This window comes from Acinonyx jubatus, chromosome B4, assembly GCF_027475565.1.
Source record: "Acinonyx jubatus isolate Ajub_Pintada_27869175 chromosome B4, VMU_Ajub_asm_v1.0, whole genome shotgun sequence".
NCBI classification, from domain to species: Eukaryota; Metazoa; Chordata; class Mammalia; order Carnivora; family Felidae; genus Acinonyx; species Acinonyx jubatus.
In genome coordinates this window covers 37,095,326-37,114,798 of record NC_069387.1, presented here as the reverse complement: position 1 = coordinate 37,114,798, position 19,473 = coordinate 37,095,326, and the positions used below count along the sequence as shown (strand labels likewise).

Here is a 19,473-nt window from a genome sequence, read left to right as displayed (position 1 = left end):
AAAGTTTTTGCTGAAAACTACTCTGATAGCTTTATAGGGTTTCCCTTGTATGTTACTTTTCTTGTCTATTGCTGTTTTAAAAATTCTCTCTTTACCACTACTTTTGCCATTTTAATTACTATGTATCTTGGTGTGTACCTCCTTGGGTTGATTTTGTTGAGGGATCTCTGTGCCTCCTTGATCTGGATTTCTGTTTCTTTCCCCGGATTTGGTAAGTTTTCAGCTATTAATTTATTCAAATGAATTTTCTTCCCCCCTTTCTCTCTCTTTTCTTTCTGAGATTACTATAATACAAATGTTATTACATTTGATGTTGTCACTGAGTTCCTTTATTCTATTTTCATTTTGTATAATTTTTTCCCCCTCTTACCCATTTGTACTGATTATTTTTCATCATTCTGTCCTCCAGGTCACCAATTTTATTCTGCTTCCCCTAGTCTGCTATTAAATACACTCTAGTGTATTTTTAATTTCATCTATGGTGTTATTCATCTCTAATTACTTCTTTTTTATTTCTTTATGAAAGGTCTCACTGATGTCTTCCACTCTTTTCTCAAGTCTAGTGAGTATCTTTATGAGCATTACTTTAAATTCTCTATCAGGCATATTACCTATCTCCATTTTTCTTTGGTCTCTTTCTGTAATTATGTCCTGTTCTTTAATTTGGGACATATTTCTCTGTCTCCTCATTTGTATATAACTCGCTGTGTCTGTTTCTGTGTTAGGAAAGTCAGCTACATCTCCTGCTCTTGAAAGTAGTAGTCTTGTGAAGAAGAGGTCCTGTAGTGCCCTGAGGTGCAACATCTCCTGTTCACCAGAACCTGGTGCTTCAAGGGTGTCTCCTATGTGTGATGTGTACACCCGACTATTGTGGCTGAGTCACTCTTGCCTTCAATCCAATCATCTGCAGTGGCTTTCTTTGCTTGTTGAAGGCAGAGTTTGGTCCCTGTGTGGTTAGTGTATCAGTCTGGGGCCAACTTGGGCTTCAGCTGAGTTAGAGCAGACATTTTCCAGAAATACAATAGCACCAAACTGCAAGGCACTTTCCCTGGGTTGTCCCTAAGAAGGTTTTATTGATGGGCAGGGCCTGTAGTTAGATGGGCTAACCATTAGCCCCCAACCCATTGCTGGGATAGTAGTTTGATTGGTGTGTCTGGTTATCTTTCCCTCTTCCTAGGGCAGGAGTCACTTTGGAGTGGTGGTGGTCCCTGTTGGGGCTGCTTGCACACTGCTAGGCTTGTGGCTCTGCTTTGGATAGGCTCAGGGCAAGAGCATATTGGAGGGGGTGGATCTGCAATGTGTTTTGGGACAGGAAGTGCAGTGTTAGCAAGGTTTGTGTGCTGGTCCTCTGGGGGAGGGGTCCCACAGTGCAGGGACTAGGGCAGGCCTGGCTGGAGAGGATGGATCTGCAGATGTGAGAGGGGCAGTGTAGGATTCATGGTATTAGCAAGTTAGGTAGAGATTTGGTGCTGCCTTGGTTCCCATAGATGGCTGTGTGTTTGTATATATATGTATGTATCTGTGTAAATATCAGATCAGGATATAGAACATGTCCAAGACCCCCAAAAGTTTCCTCTCCCAGTGAATAACCACTGATAACCACTATTCTGACTTCTATCACCATAGATTAGTTTAGCTTGTTCTTTAAACTTCACATAAATGAAATTTTATAGTATGTACTTTTTTTTGTCTATATCATTTTGCTTCAGCATTTTATCTGTGAGATTCACTCATGTTGTTACATGTAGCATCAGATCATTTTTTATTGCTATGTAGTAGTCCACTGAGTCAATATACTTCTATTATTTTTGCAAAGTGATGACACTGTAATTCTATCATTGCTTGTTTATTTTTACCTGGAATTCTTCTATAAAGAGAAATCGACTTTATAAGCTGTTTGGTTACTTTGAGGTATAGCTCATATAGGAAAGACAAGATAAATGCTGGTTTCCCTTGATTAGCTGTCAAGGTAATGTAAGTATTTATTTCCTAGTCATCCAAAGATAACTAGTGAGGGTTATTTCTCTAGTATCATATAAATTTAAAATGAATTAAAAAATTTTTTAATGTTTATTTTATTTTTGACAGAGAGAGACAGAGCATGAGCAGGGGAGGGGCAGAGAGAGAGGGAGACACAGAATCCGAAGCAGGCTCCAGGCTCTGAGCTGTCAGCACAGAGCCCAACACCGGGCTCAAACTCAGAGACTGCGAGATCATAACCTGAGCTGAAGTCGGACGCTCAACCGACTGAGCCACCCAGGCGCCCCTAAAATGGATTTTTAAATGCTTCATATGTTTTGATCAATTACAACTATTATTCTTATGGATGCTTAAATTGTTCCTTCTTTGGTCAATGGGAGCCTCTTCAGGTTAGCTCCTGAATCCCTCTAATATAATGCCAATAGTCTTTCATGGCTTCCTTGCTCTCCAGTATATTATCTTGTATATTTCCTGTCTCATTCCTGGGATAAACTGTTTCTCCAATGACCAATGATTCCTCTTAGTGAAAAATGGTATTTAGAGACCACAGTCTTGGCACGGGGCTATTTCATCAGAGTCTGGCTGCAAGGAAGACTTGCAGATCTCCCACTAGAATTCTTCCAATCTTCAAGAAGAATGTCGTTTTCTTATCAATGCAGCATCAGTATTCTCTTCCATTGCTTGTAGATTTTTCATCTGTTGCCCTTCTTTTTTTTAGTTATAAATTGCTGTTTGTTTAGTTCCATTAATATCAGATTGATTATTGTAGGTTGACAATGCGTCTTTGGATCGGTGGTATTTTGGGTCCATAATTTACCAATAGTGATACACTGACATACTATGTTTCAACTAGGAATCATCCATAATTATATTTCTCAAGCAAGTTTATACATAATTCAGCTAGGAATCTGTGAATATAGTGACTCTTTTTTGTTACTACCAAGTTCTCTTTCTATTGAAGACTGGGAAAACATTATTGGGGGACCCTGGGGGACACTGACCCCCATTGAAATGAATAATAGTCAATATAATTTGAGAGCCACTGATTTAATTTGAAAAAAAGGAGGTGTTAAATGAGGGTGTTTCTAGCACTTAGATAAGGTAAATTGGGGGCTGGAGGTATGAGGGCTTCTGGTGCCAGAGCCACATATAACCTGCCTGATAGCAAAAGAAGTCCTGTTCTCAGAAGTCTTGTCCTGATCCTGTGCAGAAGCCAGGTTCAGGTTACATTTCTACCCTCCAGAATACAGCTTAACAGGTCTCTCCCTTCATTCTCTTCTTCCTCTAGCATCTGAACATATGGCTGAATTCCCAGAACGACAATGAGAGGGAACGGGCCATGTGGTGTGCTGCCCGTATTCTTGGCTTCACTGCAAAATGGAACAACTTTGGAGTGAGCAGAAGCCTGCCCTGGAGCATGGGCCCTCATCTCTACCCTTATGTCAAACTTGGTCACATATTACCTAGCCTCAATTACTCACCCTCACCCCACCTTCTCTCTTTCCTCCCTTTGTCTTTTTCCCTGTCCACCAATTCAATTCCATTTCACTTGGTTCAGTTTGATTCCAGCTATCTCAACAAGCAGTTACTGAATACTCACCAGGCACCATGCTAAGCGTTACAGTGGATACATAGATGACCAAGACAGTTTTTCTATTTTCATGGATCTTATAGTCCACTGGGGAGAGAAGCATGCATAGAACAAACTTAAATAGAAGGCGATTATGAAAGTACAAACCAAATCTAGGAGGAATAAAAGATCAAAACACAAATGAAGTGTAAGTGAAGGGAAAGCTTCATAGAGGAGGAGACATTTGAGCTAGGCCTGAACAATGAGTACAATATCAAGGGGCAAAGAAGAGGGACAGTGTAAGGTCATTCCAAAACTATGATCCCACAAGTTTTTAATAGCTATAACCCACCTGTCTAATTTCATTCCCGTTAACCTCACCTAGTCTTTCATATCTCTCCTGAATCCCCGCCTCCTCTCGTTTCAACTCAGCCTAAGGGAATGGCTGGGATAACTTGTGACTTCCTGCTCTCCTCTCCAGGTGGAGATCAAGTTCTCTCGGTTGGGGTGCTTGGTAAGGCTGCTGGCCATGCGCTGCCAGGACCCAGTGGACAACATCTGCTTCCTGTCTTCACAGGCAGTCTACAATCTCTACCGTATCCTCCTGCTGCAAAAGCGTAGGGAGAATCTCCTCTTTTCACTTCTGCTCTGGCCTCCCATTTAGGTTTGGCCATCCACCCACATACTCTTCTGGAAGAGTGAGAGCTAGGAAGTTACCTGAGCAACCTCATTTCCAATGAGGAACCTGCCCCTAGACATCTACCTATACCCTCTTGGGACAAAATAGCTACTCAGGAAACAGTTCTTTTGAATTAGTTTCTCCCCCTCTGGCTGAGCACCATACTCTGACCCTATTCTGTCTCTGCTCTGAGGCAGGCAACATGGGGGTTCCTTTGACATTAGCTCTCACCTTTCCTTATCTTACAGCCCATTCCCCTTCCCCATGGGATAAAAATCTCCCCAAGCTGATTTAGTGCAGTAGGTGGTTTGGGTTGGGCAGATGGGAACCTAAGGGGAACCTAAGACACCTTTCGAGTGTCTGAGGGGTGGGGTCGGGTGTCTTTGTTTCAGAGATGCAAAGGAAAAAACAGGGCTTATGGGAAGAAGAGGGCAAGAGTGAAGTCTATAGTGCCAACGTGTTCTATAACAACACCTTTGAGATTGCCAAGGTGAGAGGGCAGGGCCAGAGACAAACTGGGAAGAGCCTGGGCCTCTAACCTACATCATATTTTAGATTCCTGCGGTGGGACTCCTTTATTCCATCCCCTTTCCCATTCCATTGCTGATTGTGAACTTTTACTTTGGGGAAATTTTCAACATGCTACAGTATGCTCCCTCTTAAGCATCATGGGTCCTAATCCTTCTTTCTTACCTGTCACCCAGAAGCGTTTGCTTCACACTAATGATGGTTTTTGTAGACTCAGCCCATGCCTCAAACACATGTCATTAAGGATCTTGGTCTCAGCCCTTCTTTCCCAGCACTCTGCCCCTGATCTGTGAGCCCCTCGGTGCATCTGAGGTCAGTGTTTTCTCCCTCCCATTCCCAAAGACTCTGTTCCCAGTGAAAGGGTCTTCTAGGAGCTAGGCAGACAGCACAGGCCTAGGACAAAAGCACATCATGTTCCCAAGAGAAGGTCTCTCCTCCTACCCCAACCAGGAAGAATGGCACAGGCTACCTCAAGCAGGAGGCCCTGGGTGCAGGCGGCCTGATGCCACCCTTACAGGCATTTGCAGAGTACTTCACCGAGACGCAGCTCACCCACCTGGTGCTGACGGCCATGGAGGGTCTGACTGACAGCAAGGCCACGGTGTCTCTGGCAGCAGCCCAGCTGATGAGTGCTGTCATGAAAGAACGGGGCAGAGATATGATAAAGGTAGTGTGGTGCTGTGGTGGGAGCTCTGTCATGCACGCCAGGAGCCTGGGCTCTCTGCTGGCTCTATTACAAACCAGCTGAAGGGCCTTGGGAAGTCCCTTTCCTCGTAGGCCTTAATTCACTCACCTCTAACATGTAGGCTTGGGCTGGATTCACTCTGTGGTCCCACTGAGCTCGGACATCTGTAATTCTGAGCTCAGGGCTGGTTCTTCAGAGAAAGACAACCACAAGCAGTGGTGTGGGCAGCTGCAGGGCCTAGTGGCCGAAGCACAAGGAAGCATTGAAGGGGGATTCACTCTGATTCCCAGGGAGGGGGGGGTCAGGGGGCTTAGATTTCTGTGAAGGTAAGGTTGTGGATTGCAAACTAGTAAGCTCATGGAATGACTGACCTTTGAGCACATTTTCTTTCAGGATAATGTGTACAAACAGGAAGGTTTTGCCTAAAAATCCACATTTCCCGCCTCACTGAGAAAAACTTTTAAATGAGGTCACATAGGGCAATTCTTCGAGTGGCCACTGTCCCTTTTATATATGGCACGGTCTCTCTAGACCTTCCTATCTCTGAATCCCCTGACACCTATTGCCTTCACTCACTTATGTGGCTTGCCTGGCCTAGGTGCCAGAAATGGAAGGATACTTCTGAGGGGGTCCTTGAGGTATTACAATAAAACGGACTTGGCAGCGGGCCATAAACTAGGAATCTAAGGGCCAGATGAGAGCCTATGGTACCCCCACATCCAATGCCAACTGTTCCTGCAGTTTCAGGGGTTTCAAGTTGATCTCAGTGGGGAGAAGAAGCCCTGAAGGGTGTATAGGGCTTTTGTCTCCCTCCCAGAGCCTTTTGTGTCTCCTGAGTAACCTCGGAGTAACTCTCTGGACTTTGGGCTGTGGGCAGACATCTGTCCTAGTGGACATTGGTGCCAGCTTCTGGAGTTCCTTTTCTCACTCCTGCTGGTCCATCCTCTGGCACCCTACAATTCTGCCTTAAGAGTCACTGGCAGGATTGCAAGTAGCCCCTTGAGTCAGGGAGTTGGTAGGTAGGAAGGAAGGGGGAAGGTAGCAAGGAAACACTTGCTGAGACTCTTTTGGCTCTTCCCTATAGATTGAAGAAATTGTGGAGGGGATTGTGGGACGGCTCAACTTACAGCTGGAGCCCAACACGAAGGAGGAGACAATGCGGGCCATGTGCTTGCTGGCTGGCAACAACACCCACAGGGTTGTGCCCATGCTGCTCAACAAGACCCTGCCTTGGGACAGGTACCCCTCTCATGGCCCGGGAACACAGTCTCCAGCCCAGTACACCCTCCCCTGCCTCAGCCCAAGCCCAGCCCAAAAATCAATGCATTGGGATGCTTTTCTTTGACACCAATCACACTTCCTGTCTGCGTTCTCTGGCCAAGTCTAGACCCTGAGAACTGGCCCTTCAAAGGCCCAAGACCAGACTAATCCTAGGAGCTTGGTCACCAGGGCCTGTGACATAGCTGCCCCTGGTCCCGCAGAACCAATCTGGCCCTTTGGAAGGCATTTGGCACCCGGCGAGAGACCACAATCAGCGTCCTGCAGCTGCTCATAGGCATCCTGGAAAAGCTCCACTCCAGAGAGGAATCTAGGGAGATGGCCTTCCAGCCTGTGGCGGTCAGCATGGGAGCAGGGGAGCCGAGAACTTCCTGTTCTGGGACTTGGGGGCAGAGCTGAAGGTCAAGAGCTGCAGGGTGGGAGCAGGTCTTAGAGGAGCAATCACTAATACTGTACATTCGATTTACACTTTCACCTCCTCTTGGTACCTGTATATCTAAGAACTGCATGTTGCAGAGAGAGCAGGGATTGATCCCATTTTATGGACAAGGAAACTGATGTTTAAAACTAAGCAGCTTTCTCTGTCTCCTGATTCTGGGGCTGGTACTCCTTTTCCCAGGGCCTGGGGTGTGGCATGGGGGTTAGAGGCAGAAGAGGTTTGGTTGCCAGGGATGGACAAAGTATTCCCCAAATCCTTTTCTCCTAAAAATGTTAGAGTTGCTTCCAATTTTGTTTTTGATGTCAAGAGAGTGAAGAGAAAGCAGATTACCTGTGTGTGGCCCCCTTATTTTCCTAGGGAAGAGTGGTGGGCTTTCAGTTCTTAGATGCTTCTTATAAGCCTGAGTCAGAGTGAGCTGTGCCCTTTGGGCAGTGATAGGGAGGGCAGGGTGTGGGACTCAGTGTGTGGGGCTGTGGGACCATTTTATGTCTTCATCCACCATCTGCCAGGTGACATGTGCTTTGTGTGAGATGCTGTCAGGGTCCCTGTGCCAGGAGGCTGTCCAGGAGCTCTACCCCCGGCTGTTGCTGGCTATACTGCATCATCTCTACTGGGTGATTGAACAAAACGTCCCCCAGAAGATGGTGGTCTACAACAGGGAGGAGGGCCCAGGCCGCAAAAGCAAGCCCTTTGATCCTACTAGGTAAGCCCAACAGCCTTGTGACAGACAGCTGGGACTAGTCCATTCCAGAGGGCCCTGGACAACTGGATGCTGGCCCCCTAGGAATGCCAAGGAAGAGAACAGAAGAGTGGAGACAGAATACGGGTGTGCGTACTGTGGTCACATGTGCTAGAATATTCTCACATATTTTCAAGCTTCTCATTTATCATCTTCTTGTATGCATTCTTCAGCTGATTCACTCAGTAGTTCATGTCCATATTCATAACTGCCCATGAAGAGATTCAACTAGATGGTAGGTGGTAGGGCAAGCCCGCATCTTTGTCATTCTCTCCATGCTGTTGTGGCATTCGAATCTGGATGACCTTTGACTTGGCTTTGTCACTAGCTTTGCTGTCTTGCACAAGTCACAACTGGGAGTTCTGTTTTCTCATTTCAAAAATGGGGCTGGACTCCTAAATACGTGGTTGTCATGCTTTTTTTTTTTCTTTTAAACCTCAGGACATTCTATCCATATGGAATCTTATATAAAATGAGAACAAATAAAACCAAAACCAAATAAAACCACATACTGATTAGGTGGGTGTGGAGTTGAAGAGATATCCTAACCCCATTCTGTGCCCCAGAGAGCAGAATTGGAAAACCATAGCACTCAGATATCTCTATAGTCTCTTTCATAGGACTCTGTGGTTAGATGAGGGCCAGAGTTGAGGGAGTGGATGGGCATTTGGAAATGGCTTTCACAGAGCCATTGATTCTTGTCAGCAGGAAAGGAGAACTCAGCTACCCAAGCAGGAAACTGTCTCCTGGTTTGCAAGCACAGGATGCAGACTGGGGCATAATGCCTTGTTCATCCTTCTCTCCCTTTCTTTTCACACACCCAATGGTGGTGACCTTCAGTTGTGCCTTGGAGGTAGTGAAGCTGGTGTTTGTGGCAGCTGCATATGAAGGAGTGGTGGTCTATGCAAATCAGCATCACTGCTGGGACCTTCTGTCCAGCCCCAAGTTTTACTACATAGGGATCATGGACCTGACAAGGTGAGGCTATTTCCCCAGTAACCCTGGTACTGCTCTAGTGCCAGCCTTTAGTGGCCCCTTCCCCACCTCCTAATCCTTTGGTCTCCTGCCTTCGTGTCTTCCCTGTTCCATGCATGCTGGTCCCTTGCCACCTGCCCCCCCCCCCCACCAGCAACTCTTGGCTTCCTGTGTCCCACCCCAGTGGCATTGTGAAGAACTGTGAACCTGCCATCCTGCATCGAATCCTCAACCTCATCAGGAACATCCTCTATAGCTCCAACTATCACAGGAGGATTCTGGCCAGGACTTTCTATGCACAGGTGAAGCGTGGGGAAAGGTCCACAGCCTGAGCCATTCATATCCTGGGCTGAGGAACATTTAACGGAAATGTTAAATAACTAGCCCCAGAAAGAGAAAGGATAATCTTAAGTCATTTAAAGTGGGGTCCCTTCTCTGGCACTTCAGGTGCCTGGTTAAAGGAGACAGGAAAGCCTGAGGAGGGGGCCAGCGGCTTGTGCTCCAGAATGATCCATGGATCCTAGCACTTGACTCAAACTTCAAACCTTTTCAGCATTATCCTCTACCTCCTAAACTTAGTCTCCACCCCGTGTATACAGATCTACCACTGTGCTCAACTGGACACACACATTACCTGAGTATGGGATCTAAGGGAGGACTGAGGGAGTACTGGGTACTTATAACCTTTTCTCCATCCATAGCTGTGTCTCCTCATACCCACAGCTGCTCTGGCACCGATCAGTGGCTCAGACTGTGGGGCAAGACTTTTTGGGCAATCTAATCAAGTGGACCAACGAGCCCAACATCATTATGAAAGAAGTTGGGCTCCGTGGAATCAGTAACCTCGCATTGCACCCAGGACAAGTAAGAGTGGGGAGGACCAAATGGGAATCGAGTGCTACTCCTTGAAGAATTCGGCTTACCTCTTCAGCCCAATTCTTCTTCTCCCTGAAGAATTGGGCTTACCTCTTGGTTCTCTTAGTTACCCAGGGCATAGTACATTCCCCAACCTCTCATCCAAGGACAGCACAACATCCAGTTTGTAGACTTACGTAGACTGGCCATCAGACCTCCTAAACCCTGTGAACACCAGCCTTCTACTTCCTGGGCACATCTGGCCCTCAGATTCCCCATGTCTGTTCCTCTTAGGCACTGTTTTCTAAAAATCCTGTCCCTAGGGTGTTGCAGGATCCTCAGGTGGTGAGTGATCTCTGCCTTCTTCCAAATAGTCAGAATCTCTGAAGAGCCAGGTTCCATTCTTGCGAGACTTCCTGAAGAATGAGGCACGAGTGACAATGCAGGCAGTAAAGAGCCTACGGAACATCATCTGCTTTGGGAAGCAACAGAACACCAAGGTGGTATTTTGCAGCATCTCCAAGCAGCTGCGTCCACTCATCAATGATGTACGGGCCAAAGTTCCTAGGATCAGTTGGAAACAGTATGGGCTGGGACTGAGGATGAGCCCTGGAAACTGAGCGGAGGGTACTGGGGCAGGGCTGTGGGACTGTGGCAGAAGGCTGAAGTCACCAAGGGGTAGCAAAAAGGATACTTGGCTACCTGAAGCCATGCATAGGGTTGTCCCCAGTGCATTCTCCATTACAGACAGACCTAGCACACAGTTGTCTACCCATTCTCTCACCAGGAGCCACTGAAGGAAAAAAAAATGGCACCCTGCTATGAAATTGGTTCTGGAGTGAAGTGTGGGGAGACAAGTCACAACTTTACCCTTCTCCCAGATAACACAGGAACCCTAGAATGCTAGGAACCTTGTCAAAAGGACTCAAAGGCTCAGGAATCTGAACTGCCTACACCAATACCAATCCATTTCACATCTCAGCCTGGGACCTGGACTGTTGTCTGTCCTGTAGTTCAGTTTTCAAAGTCTATGGTGTGTGGTTTAGGGTCAGATCTATGCATGGAGTGAACACAGGAGTTCATAAACAACTTTATAGGGTCACTCTCCCTAGCTCCTCCCTCTCTGTGACCTCCCTGGTTTTACAGTTCTTTGGGGCTCCCTTTTTCCAGTTGTCTCACAAGAAAGCTGGTACTTTACTCTGCAGTGCCAGGCATCTCTATGTGCCCACAACGGGGCCAAGTGGCATGATGGCAGAGGAAAGAAAGCAATCCATCCTCTTGGGGTCTCAGCTCCTTCAGATGGAGGGTAAGCTTCCCCTCCCTCAGAGTTTTGGCTCCTATAGACTCCCATGGGGCTTTTTTTGGAACTGTGACATGAGAGAATCAAGGGAAGAAAAAGAAACTTCGTGCATTAAGTAGAGGGCTTCTCTTGGAGCTGTCTGCCCAGGGTGCTTGCTTCCCAGTTTCTGGTTTCCTTGTGGGCCAGCCAGGGAGACCAGCTGGTATGAACAGATGTGCCCCTCAGCTATTGAGACTGGTGGCATCCTCCTACCCCCACAGTAGCTGGAGCATCAGGAACCTCTTCATCTTTGGCTTCTGGGAATCTCTCTTACTTCCTTAAAGCTTAGCTATACATTAAAAAATTTAGGGGGGGTAGGGGCACCTGGGTGGCTCAGTCAGTTGAGCGTCTGACTTCAGTTCAGGTCATGATCTCGCAGTTCCTGAGTTCGAGCCCCACGTTGGGCTCTGTGCTGACAGCTCAGAGCCTGGAGCCTGCTTCGGATTCTGGGTCTCCCTCTCTCTCTGCCCCTCCCCCACTCATGCTTGCTCTCTCTCTCTCTCTCTGAAAAAATAAATAAACATTAAAAAAATTTAAAAAAATTTTGGGGGTATTTATTATCTAGCATTTAAAGGCATTTATAGTGGTAAAGTTATCAGGTTATCTTTTCTCCCATATTGCTAGAATGGAAAGTTGAGATTTATGGTCTAATCAAGAAATAGTAAACGGTTATCATGTACATAATGACAACCTCCCAGCATGAAAAGAACACTGACCCTCGGGTCATAGGATCTGGGTTCCTGGTGCTGCTTTTATGATTCACTCAGCCAGAGGAACTTAGGTAAATCTCTGTTGTTTTACCATTTGTAAAATTTTCTTCTATTATTTTGTTGCTATATCCTCTTTTTTTCTCTTCTTTCTGTTCTGTCCTTTGCAATTTCTTTAGATTTATTCTCCGTGTTTCTTCATTTTTCTTTCATATTTCCCATCTCTTTGTCCACCTTGGAAGAATTTCTGGGCTGATTCTCCTCTTACTAACTCACACTTTAGCTGTGGTTATTCTGCTATCCAACCCACCTATTGAATTTTTATTTAATATTTTTTTATGAAGCAGGTCCTTCCTCTTTATTTTTCTCTTCTAGTTGATGGTGTGGTATCTGAATAGCTATTACATTATTCTATAGAGACACTACCTTACTTTTGCCTGTATTTATTTATTTACTCATTTATTTATAATTTCAAAGTTTATTTACTCATTTATTTATAATTTCAAACTATCTATAGATAGATATAGATAGATATTACAAAATCTTCTGGATGATTCAATTATACTGTCTCTAAGGTTTTGTTTACATTGTATTATTTATTTATTTATTTATTTATTTATTTATTTTAACGTTTATTTATTTTTGAGACAGAGAGAGACAGAGCATGAACGGGGGAGGAGCAGAGAGAGAGGGAGACACAGAATCTGAAACAGGCTCCAGGCTCTGAGCAGTCAGCACAGAGCCCGACGTGGGGCTCGAACTCACGGACAGTGAAATTGTGACCTGAGCCGAAGTCGGACGCCCAACCGACTGAGCCACCCAGGCGCCCCTACATTGTATTATTAATTGTATCCTCGGGTGGTGCAGGTTTTTGTTTGTTTCTCTTGTGGTCCTGGTTTTCCTGAACATTTGGTGAGTCTTGGTGGTGAGTTCTGGAAAGTTTACACTACTGACTCTTGGCCAGCCCTCTGTGAAAGTAATACCTATGACTGCAGCCTGGCTTCAGTAACTGTGGGACGTGTCCAGGGATATGTGGCCAGTAGGATGCACCAATAGCCAGTCTTTGACTGTGGGATTCCCTGTTCTTCCTGGGTGTTGCCAGACTCGCAGGGCCCCATCCCCTCTCTCTGGTCGAGATAGCACACTCCCTGCTCTGTGGGGGTGGTGTGTCTCCCTCCTGCTTGCTATTTAGCAAGGAGGATACTGGGAGGGCAGCACGGAAGGAGACACTGTGCTGTGCCCCTGGACTACCCCTCTCCAAATGACCACCCTGTCAGTTGCCCAGCATCCGCTTCTGCTCCTCACATTCAGAGCTGTTAAGCTTGGAGCATTCCCAGAACATGCCCACCTCCTCCAGCAGTCTGTTCTTGCCCACACTTTGGGCTGTGGTTTCAACTTTAATTCCAATCCTGTTTGCTGTGTGTCTTTCAGGGACATTCTAGTCCTCTGTCAGGGAGGATCCCATCTACTATTTCAGAACCATTATGGATTTAAAGAGACGTGTCTCTACTATTTCTTTCAGGGATTTGGGGCAGGAAGGGATAAGTGAAGCAGTACTCAATCACTGATCTTGAGCCAAACTGCCTGTGATACTTTTTAGTTAAAGTACTAACACTGAATCATCTGTTTTGTTATTATGTTCACTGTGCAAAAAATAACAACATGTATATCTATTTTGTTAAAATGTCTGCTTCCCAAACCCTACAAGTTCAGGGACTATCTGTTTTGTCCTACCACATCTCTGTTATTTGGTGCTATGCCTAGCTCCTGAGAGCTACCCAATAAGCATTTGTTCAATTAACATAGAATATACTCTTGAAAGTGTACAGTTTAGCTGTTTATGACCGTTGTTAATTAGTACAAGCTAATATCGATTTAAACAATTTTATTCACAGTATAACTAGGATAGCTATAGGTATTTTTAAAAATTTGGCTAAAATTTTAGCCAAATCCTTAGCTAAATCCTTAGAAGAGAAATTAAGCTGTCATTGTGACCCAGGGCAGAACTGAAACTATGATCTTGGCTTCTCTAAGCCTGTGCCTTAACAGAGGGACTTACTAGCTCTGGACTCTAAGAGAATTACTCAGATACACAAACCGTGTTGCCTTTACACGGTAAACACAGTGCCATCAGGGTACTTTGGACGTGGAAATGAGATGTGGGAGTAGGGAGCCAGGCCACGCAGGGCCAGAGGGAAAGCCCAGCCGCCCATCTCCGTTTTGCTCTTCGTGGCAGGAGAGGGACCTGGTGAAGATCTCGGCCACCTCTGCCCTGGGCCACATGCTGCATCGAGTTCACAAATTCAAGCCGGGAGCCATCACCCGAAGAGAGATCTACAGTTTTCTAGTCCCGCTGCTGCTTAGCATTCAGGATAATAACACCGAGGTAGTCAAGGTACTGGCAACCTTTGTCCTGGCAGATTCCCACCCCTCCTTTTTTTGCTAGAGCAGAGCCCCCTTCCCTTTGACTCTATTTCATGAGCCCAGCCTTGGCTGTACATTTCCTGTCCACATCTTTGGTGTCATCCTCGGGGCTGGCTCTGAGCACTTTTACCCTCTCTTTTGGGTGCTATTGATCTCATCCTGATATGGTTCTGTTCCCTGAAGCTATTTATGTCCCATGTCCTGAACAAGATCCCACGTTTTACCTGATTCCAGCTCCAAACCCTCAACTGAGCCCCCTGGGGGCTACCTTCATGGTCTTCCACTTAGCCTCCTGCCCTGGCTCCACAGAGCCATAGGAGTGAGGCTTTGGGGATCCCCTTCTCTCCATCCCATAGGCCTGTGGAGGGGCCCTGACTGAGTGGACTAAGGTGATTGGCTGGTCATCACTCACACAGACATTCCAGCACACCACCCTCAGTGATCACATCCAGGTATTGGAAGAAACGTGCAAGTACCTGGTGAGTGAGAGTCTCTGAGAAGCCAGGCCACAATACTCATGTCAGGAACCCAAAGGCAGGCTAAGAGGCTAAGGAGAGGAGGGCTGACAGAAGATACATTCTTTCTTCCTCAATTCTCATTCTTTACCATCAGCAAAATCTGAGAACACACATTTGGGAGGCCAGTCCTTGGTTCTTCACATTTGATTCTCTTAGCATCCCAGTGTCTGCTTTCAGAGGCTAGGGAGGTCATGTGAGGGTAGTAGATGGCAATGGGGCAGAGGTTTTCTGGTGACACTTGGCAGGAAGAGATGCAGGCAGGAGTCATCAGGGCTTTAGTGGTCATGGTATTAGGGTCTGTGGCTCCTACAAAGTCAAGAATAGGGATGAGGTCAGGAATCCTTGTTGAAAAGTAAATATTTAAGGGCTAAGCAAGTAGATTAGGAATTAACATTAGTAATTTTAATATTATGGACTTGGGTGCTTATTGCCTTACACAGGTAGACCACTTTAGGTTTACAAAGCACTTTTATATCAATTATCCCACTGGAGCCTTGCAATTCTGGGAAGGATGGGCAGGTCTTATATATCCACTCTTAAAGATCAGAAAACCGAAGCCAGTTTGCATTCCCACCAAGAGGGTTCCCGTTTCTCTACATCCTCACCAGCATCTGTTGTTTCCTGAGTTAATTTTAGCCACTCTGACTGGTGTGAGGTGGTATCTCAATGTGGTTTTGATTTGTATTTCCCTGATGATGAGTGATGTTGCAGCCACTTTGGAAAACAGTGTGGAGATTCCTCAAAAAGTTAAAAATAGATCTATCCTATGACCCAGCAATAGCACTGCTAGGAATTTACCTAAGGGATACAGGAGTGGTGATGCATAGGGGCACATGTACCCCAATGTTTTTAGCAGCATTTTCAACAATAGCCAAATCATGGAAAAAGCCCAAATGTCCATCAACTGATGAATGGATAAAGAAGATGGGGTATAATACAATGGAATACTACTTGGCAATGAGAAAGAATGAAATCGGGCCATTTGCAACAACATGGATGGAACTGGAGGGTATTATGTTAAGTGAAATAAGTTAGTCAGAGAAAGACAGATACCATATGTTTTCATTCATATGTGGAACTTGAGAAACTTAACAGAAGACCATGGGGGAAGAGAAGGGGAAAAAATAGTTTAAAACAGAGAGGGAGGGAGGCAAACCATAAGAGACTCTTAAATACAGAGGACAAACTGAGAGTTGATGGGGGGGTGGGGAAGAGGGGAAAGTTGGTGATGGGCATTGAGGAGGGCACTTGTTGGGATGAGCACTGGGTGTTGTATGTAAGGGATGAATCACGGGAATCTACCCCCAAAACCAAGAGCACACTACACACTGTACGTTAGCCAACTGGCCAACAAATTCTATTAAAAAAAAAAAAAGAAAAGAAAACTGGAGCCAGTGTCAGAGTCAGTATTCAGCCCTGGGTCTCCTGGCTCCACACCAGTTGTGTTTCCCCTTATCATGTTGGTGTGAAGCAGCAAAATCCTCTTTATGAACTTCCTGCTAAGTCTGCCCTGTCACTGGGGTAGGGATCTCTGAGGTTCCAGATTGAAGCTCTTTCAGCTGACTGAAGACAGAACAGTGCTGCTTGTGGGCAGGGTGAGGGGGTTGAGGGGACCTCTAGTGGTGCTCCCAGGCGCCGCCCCCCCTCCAGCTCCTGGTCAGCACCACCCCTCTTTGGCTCCGCAGGTGGGCACAAAAAAAATACGTCTTGTGGGGGAGTTTCTGTCCCAGAGCTTCGACTTCCTGACGAGCCCTCAGTCCTTCCTACGGGAAGCTGCCATCAACTTCATAGGTAAGATGCTTCCTCCTGGCAGCTTTTCCCTCTTGTCTTCAGCAAGGGACCCTCCTTGACCTTCCACAAGGGCTAAGCCAGAACCATGGTACTGTGAAACAGGTCACTTCCTTTCCTAGCTCTGACCTGATTAGAGAGGCTGTCCTGTGACCCAGGCTCAAAGTCCATGTTAGAGGGGCACCTGGGTGGCTCAGTCAGTTGAGCATCCGAATCTTGATTTGGGCTCAGGCCCTGATCTCACTCTTTGTGAGATAGAGCCTCATGTTGGCTCTGTACTGACAGAACAGAACCTGCTTGGGATTCTCTCTCTCCCTCTCTCTCTCCCTCTCCACGGTTCACCGGCTCTCTCTCTCTCTCTCTCTCTCAAAATAAATAAATAAATAAATAAGCATGAAAAGAAATCCATGTTAGAAAGGCTGGAGGAAGAAGAGAAGGCTCTGTGCCTTTGCCCCACTCTGTGTGGGTCCACTCACACTGACTGCACTCTGCTTTGTGGGGAAAAGAACCATACATGTTTGAAAAGGAAACAACTATTGCTTCCACTGGAACCCCATGGATTTTCAAAAATATTTTTGTTTCAAATTATAATAGCAGTACAGTGTGTGTTTGTGTTAGAAAACTTAAAAAAATTCAGATTGGCAAAAAAGAAGAAGATAAATAATGCCAGAAATTCTACCATTTGGATTTAACCACTGCTAACATTCTAGAATTTTCCCCTAAGAATATACTACACACACACACACACACACACACACACACAGCCATTTTAAAAACCATGAAGTTTGGTATACTGTTTTTTCCCTTGCCTATCACAAATACATGCCATTACATACCCTTCAACATTTTTTTTAAATCACTGCATAATATTAATTCCATTTTACAGGTAGATTTATGAAACTATTTAACCAGTTCTTATTTTTGAATATTGAGACTGTGTCATCTTTTGTTTTTATAAGCAGAGAGACAGTGCTTAAATCTCTACATGCCATCATGATTATTTTAAGATAAATTTCTTCAAAAAATTTTTTTTCTTAATGTTTGTTTTTGAGAGAGAGAAAGCACGAGCAGGTGAGGGGCAGGAAGAAAGAGAGGGAGACACAGAATCTGAAGCAGGCTTCAGGCTCTGAGCTGTCAGCACAGAGCAGGACACGGGGCTCAAACCCAAGAAGTGTGAGATCATGATCTGAGCTGAAGTTGGATGCTCAATGGACTGAGCCGTCCAGGCGCCCCAAGATAAATTTCTTAATAAGCAGAATTGCTGGGCCCAAAGGGTAGGCACAATTTTAAGGATTTTGGTGCTTAAACTGCCGTCTAAAAAGTTGCAATCATTTCCCATTGTTACCAGTACTGCATGTATGTATCCATGTTGCAGATATTTGCTAACCCTGGGTAGTACTTTAACGTTCATTACCAATTTGATAGGTGAAAAGAGTAGCTTGCTGTTGTTCTGATTAATATATTTTTTTTACCAGTAGTGAGATTAAACATTTTTCCCATGTTTACTGACAATGCATATTTTATTTTTGCAGATTAGTTAGTTGCCTCATGCCCTTTGTTCATTTTCCAATTGGTGTGGGAACCCCATGGAGTTTGACACCCTGGATTCATGCCCTACTTGTCATCTGCCAACAACATTTTCCTGGGTCACAGCTGCTCTGAGCATTGCTCTTTCACTAGAATACTGACACGTGGGCCACAGGGAATCTTGGAGAAACATTTCTTGCTAGAACTGGTTTACACACTTCCTTGTTCGCTAGAGGGGGGGAAAGGGTGGCCCAAAGGTCTGGAATTCTGAAAGGACTTTACATCTGTCCTATCCTTAGGATTAACAATTAAGAGGTTAACCATGAAACGAATTCACGAGGATGATGTGGAGCTGTTACAGAATGGTGAGTCCGGGCCTTGTACCTGGGTTCTGGGTACCACAAGGCATGGGACAAGACAGAAAGGGGAATCCCTTAAGGACATGTTTTGTTACTTTAAATAAAGTATGTCTTTACCACTATAAATGTTATATGGACAAGGAGAAAATGGGGAGAGGTAGGAGGAAGAAAACAAGTTATCCATTGTGTTGCTGCTTAGAGAAAAACAAGGCTCACCAAAATGTTCTAGTCCCTTAAAATTTATTATGTGCTGTCAGTTGCTGATGCTACAGTGGTGTTCAAGGGAGACACCCCCTGTCCCCTAAAGAACTTGCAGTTTTGTGCTCTTTTTTATTGCAGTAAAAATATTTTAAAGTTAATTTTTACTTACAGAAGAAATGCATGAATGTAGTCTGTTTGCAAAAAAAAAAAAAAGGGAACATTATTGATAAGGGTAAAGTTCTTTTTTGGGGGGTAAAGTTCTATTCACCCTCAAGTCTGGCTCCTCTACCCTCTTCCCCTGTTTGTTATGTGGTCTTCTATGCTTTTGCTGTGTACACATAGAATATATATGTTATATAACATATAATATATACTGTAATATATTATAGGATATACAATGTTATATATGTGCATACATACATATGTACATATATATATATATAACTTTCTGCAACAGATATGTGTGTGTGTGTGTGTGTGTGTGTGTATGTGTGTGTGTATACACATATGTCTCCTTGTATACAGGTGTAAGTGTTTCTCTGGGTTGGATACCAGAGAGTAGGCTTTTATCATGCATATTGAGCTTAACAGGGTTTAGAGTAAAACATTTTAACCTTCCTTCCTGTGTTGACATGAGTTCCAATTACCACCCCTCCCAATTTACAGGCTTTTGTTACTGAATATTTTAGTTCCTTTTTTTTATAACCCAGAACTTAGATACTATGATTCTTGTTGTTACATTATACAAACAGTGAGGGCTTACTGCAGCGTTATATGCTCTCCATTCCTTTCTCTATCTCTAACCATCCTTCATTTTTTTCATCCTGAAGTACACTTTTTAGAAGTTTCTTTAGTGCTAGTATCTTGATGTTATGCTCTCTT

At 45.0% G+C, this 19,473-nt stretch overlaps 1 protein-coding gene and 1 long non-coding RNA gene across 16 annotated transcripts in view; one reads left to right on the top strand and one right to left on the bottom strand.

Annotated features, from left to right (window-relative positions):
• Positions 1-19,473, top strand: part of LOC106965396 (maestro heat-like repeat-containing protein family member 1) — a 112,044-nt gene that overhangs the window by 87,165 nt on the left and 5,406 nt on the right. For 10 of the 15 annotated variants that reach the window (XM_053225692.1, XM_053225694.1, XM_053225697.1 and 7 more), the window contains 15 exons: positions 3,269-3,373; positions 4,032-4,167; positions 4,622-4,719; positions 5,275-5,424; positions 6,527-6,681; positions 6,924-7,059; positions 7,669-7,862; positions 8,739-8,876; positions 9,058-9,175; positions 9,597-9,737; positions 10,103-10,276; positions 14,011-14,169; positions 14,555-14,677; positions 16,402-16,507; positions 18,331-18,396. In XM_053225692.1, the coding sequence (XP_053081667.1) occupies positions 3,269-3,373; positions 4,032-4,167; positions 4,622-4,719; positions 5,275-5,424; positions 6,527-6,681; positions 6,924-7,059; positions 7,669-7,862; positions 8,739-8,876; positions 9,058-9,175; positions 9,597-9,737; positions 10,103-10,276; positions 14,011-14,169; positions 14,555-14,677; positions 16,402-16,507; positions 18,331-18,396 (1,999 nt within the window). Of the gene's footprint in view, positions 1-3,268; positions 3,374-4,031; positions 4,168-4,621; positions 4,720-5,274; positions 5,425-6,526; positions 6,682-6,923; positions 7,060-7,668; positions 7,863-8,738; positions 8,877-9,057; positions 9,176-9,574; positions 9,738-10,102; positions 10,277-14,010; positions 14,170-14,554; positions 14,678-16,401; positions 16,508-18,330; positions 18,397-19,473 lie in introns of those variants that run through there. The other 5 variants (XM_053225695.1, XM_053225699.1, XM_053225705.1 and 2 more) reach the window with 5 other exon arrangements.
• Positions 1,525-19,473, bottom strand: part of LOC113603676 (uncharacterized) — a 33,686-nt gene continuing 15,737 nt past the window's right edge. The window contains exons 2-4 of the long non-coding RNA XR_003425359.2: positions 14,675-15,022; positions 5,314-5,389; positions 1,525-3,723 (exon numbers count right to left, since the gene is read on the bottom strand). This is a non-coding gene — a long non-coding RNA (uncharacterized LOC113603676). The remainder of the gene's footprint in view (positions 3,724-5,313; positions 5,390-14,674; positions 15,023-19,473) is intronic.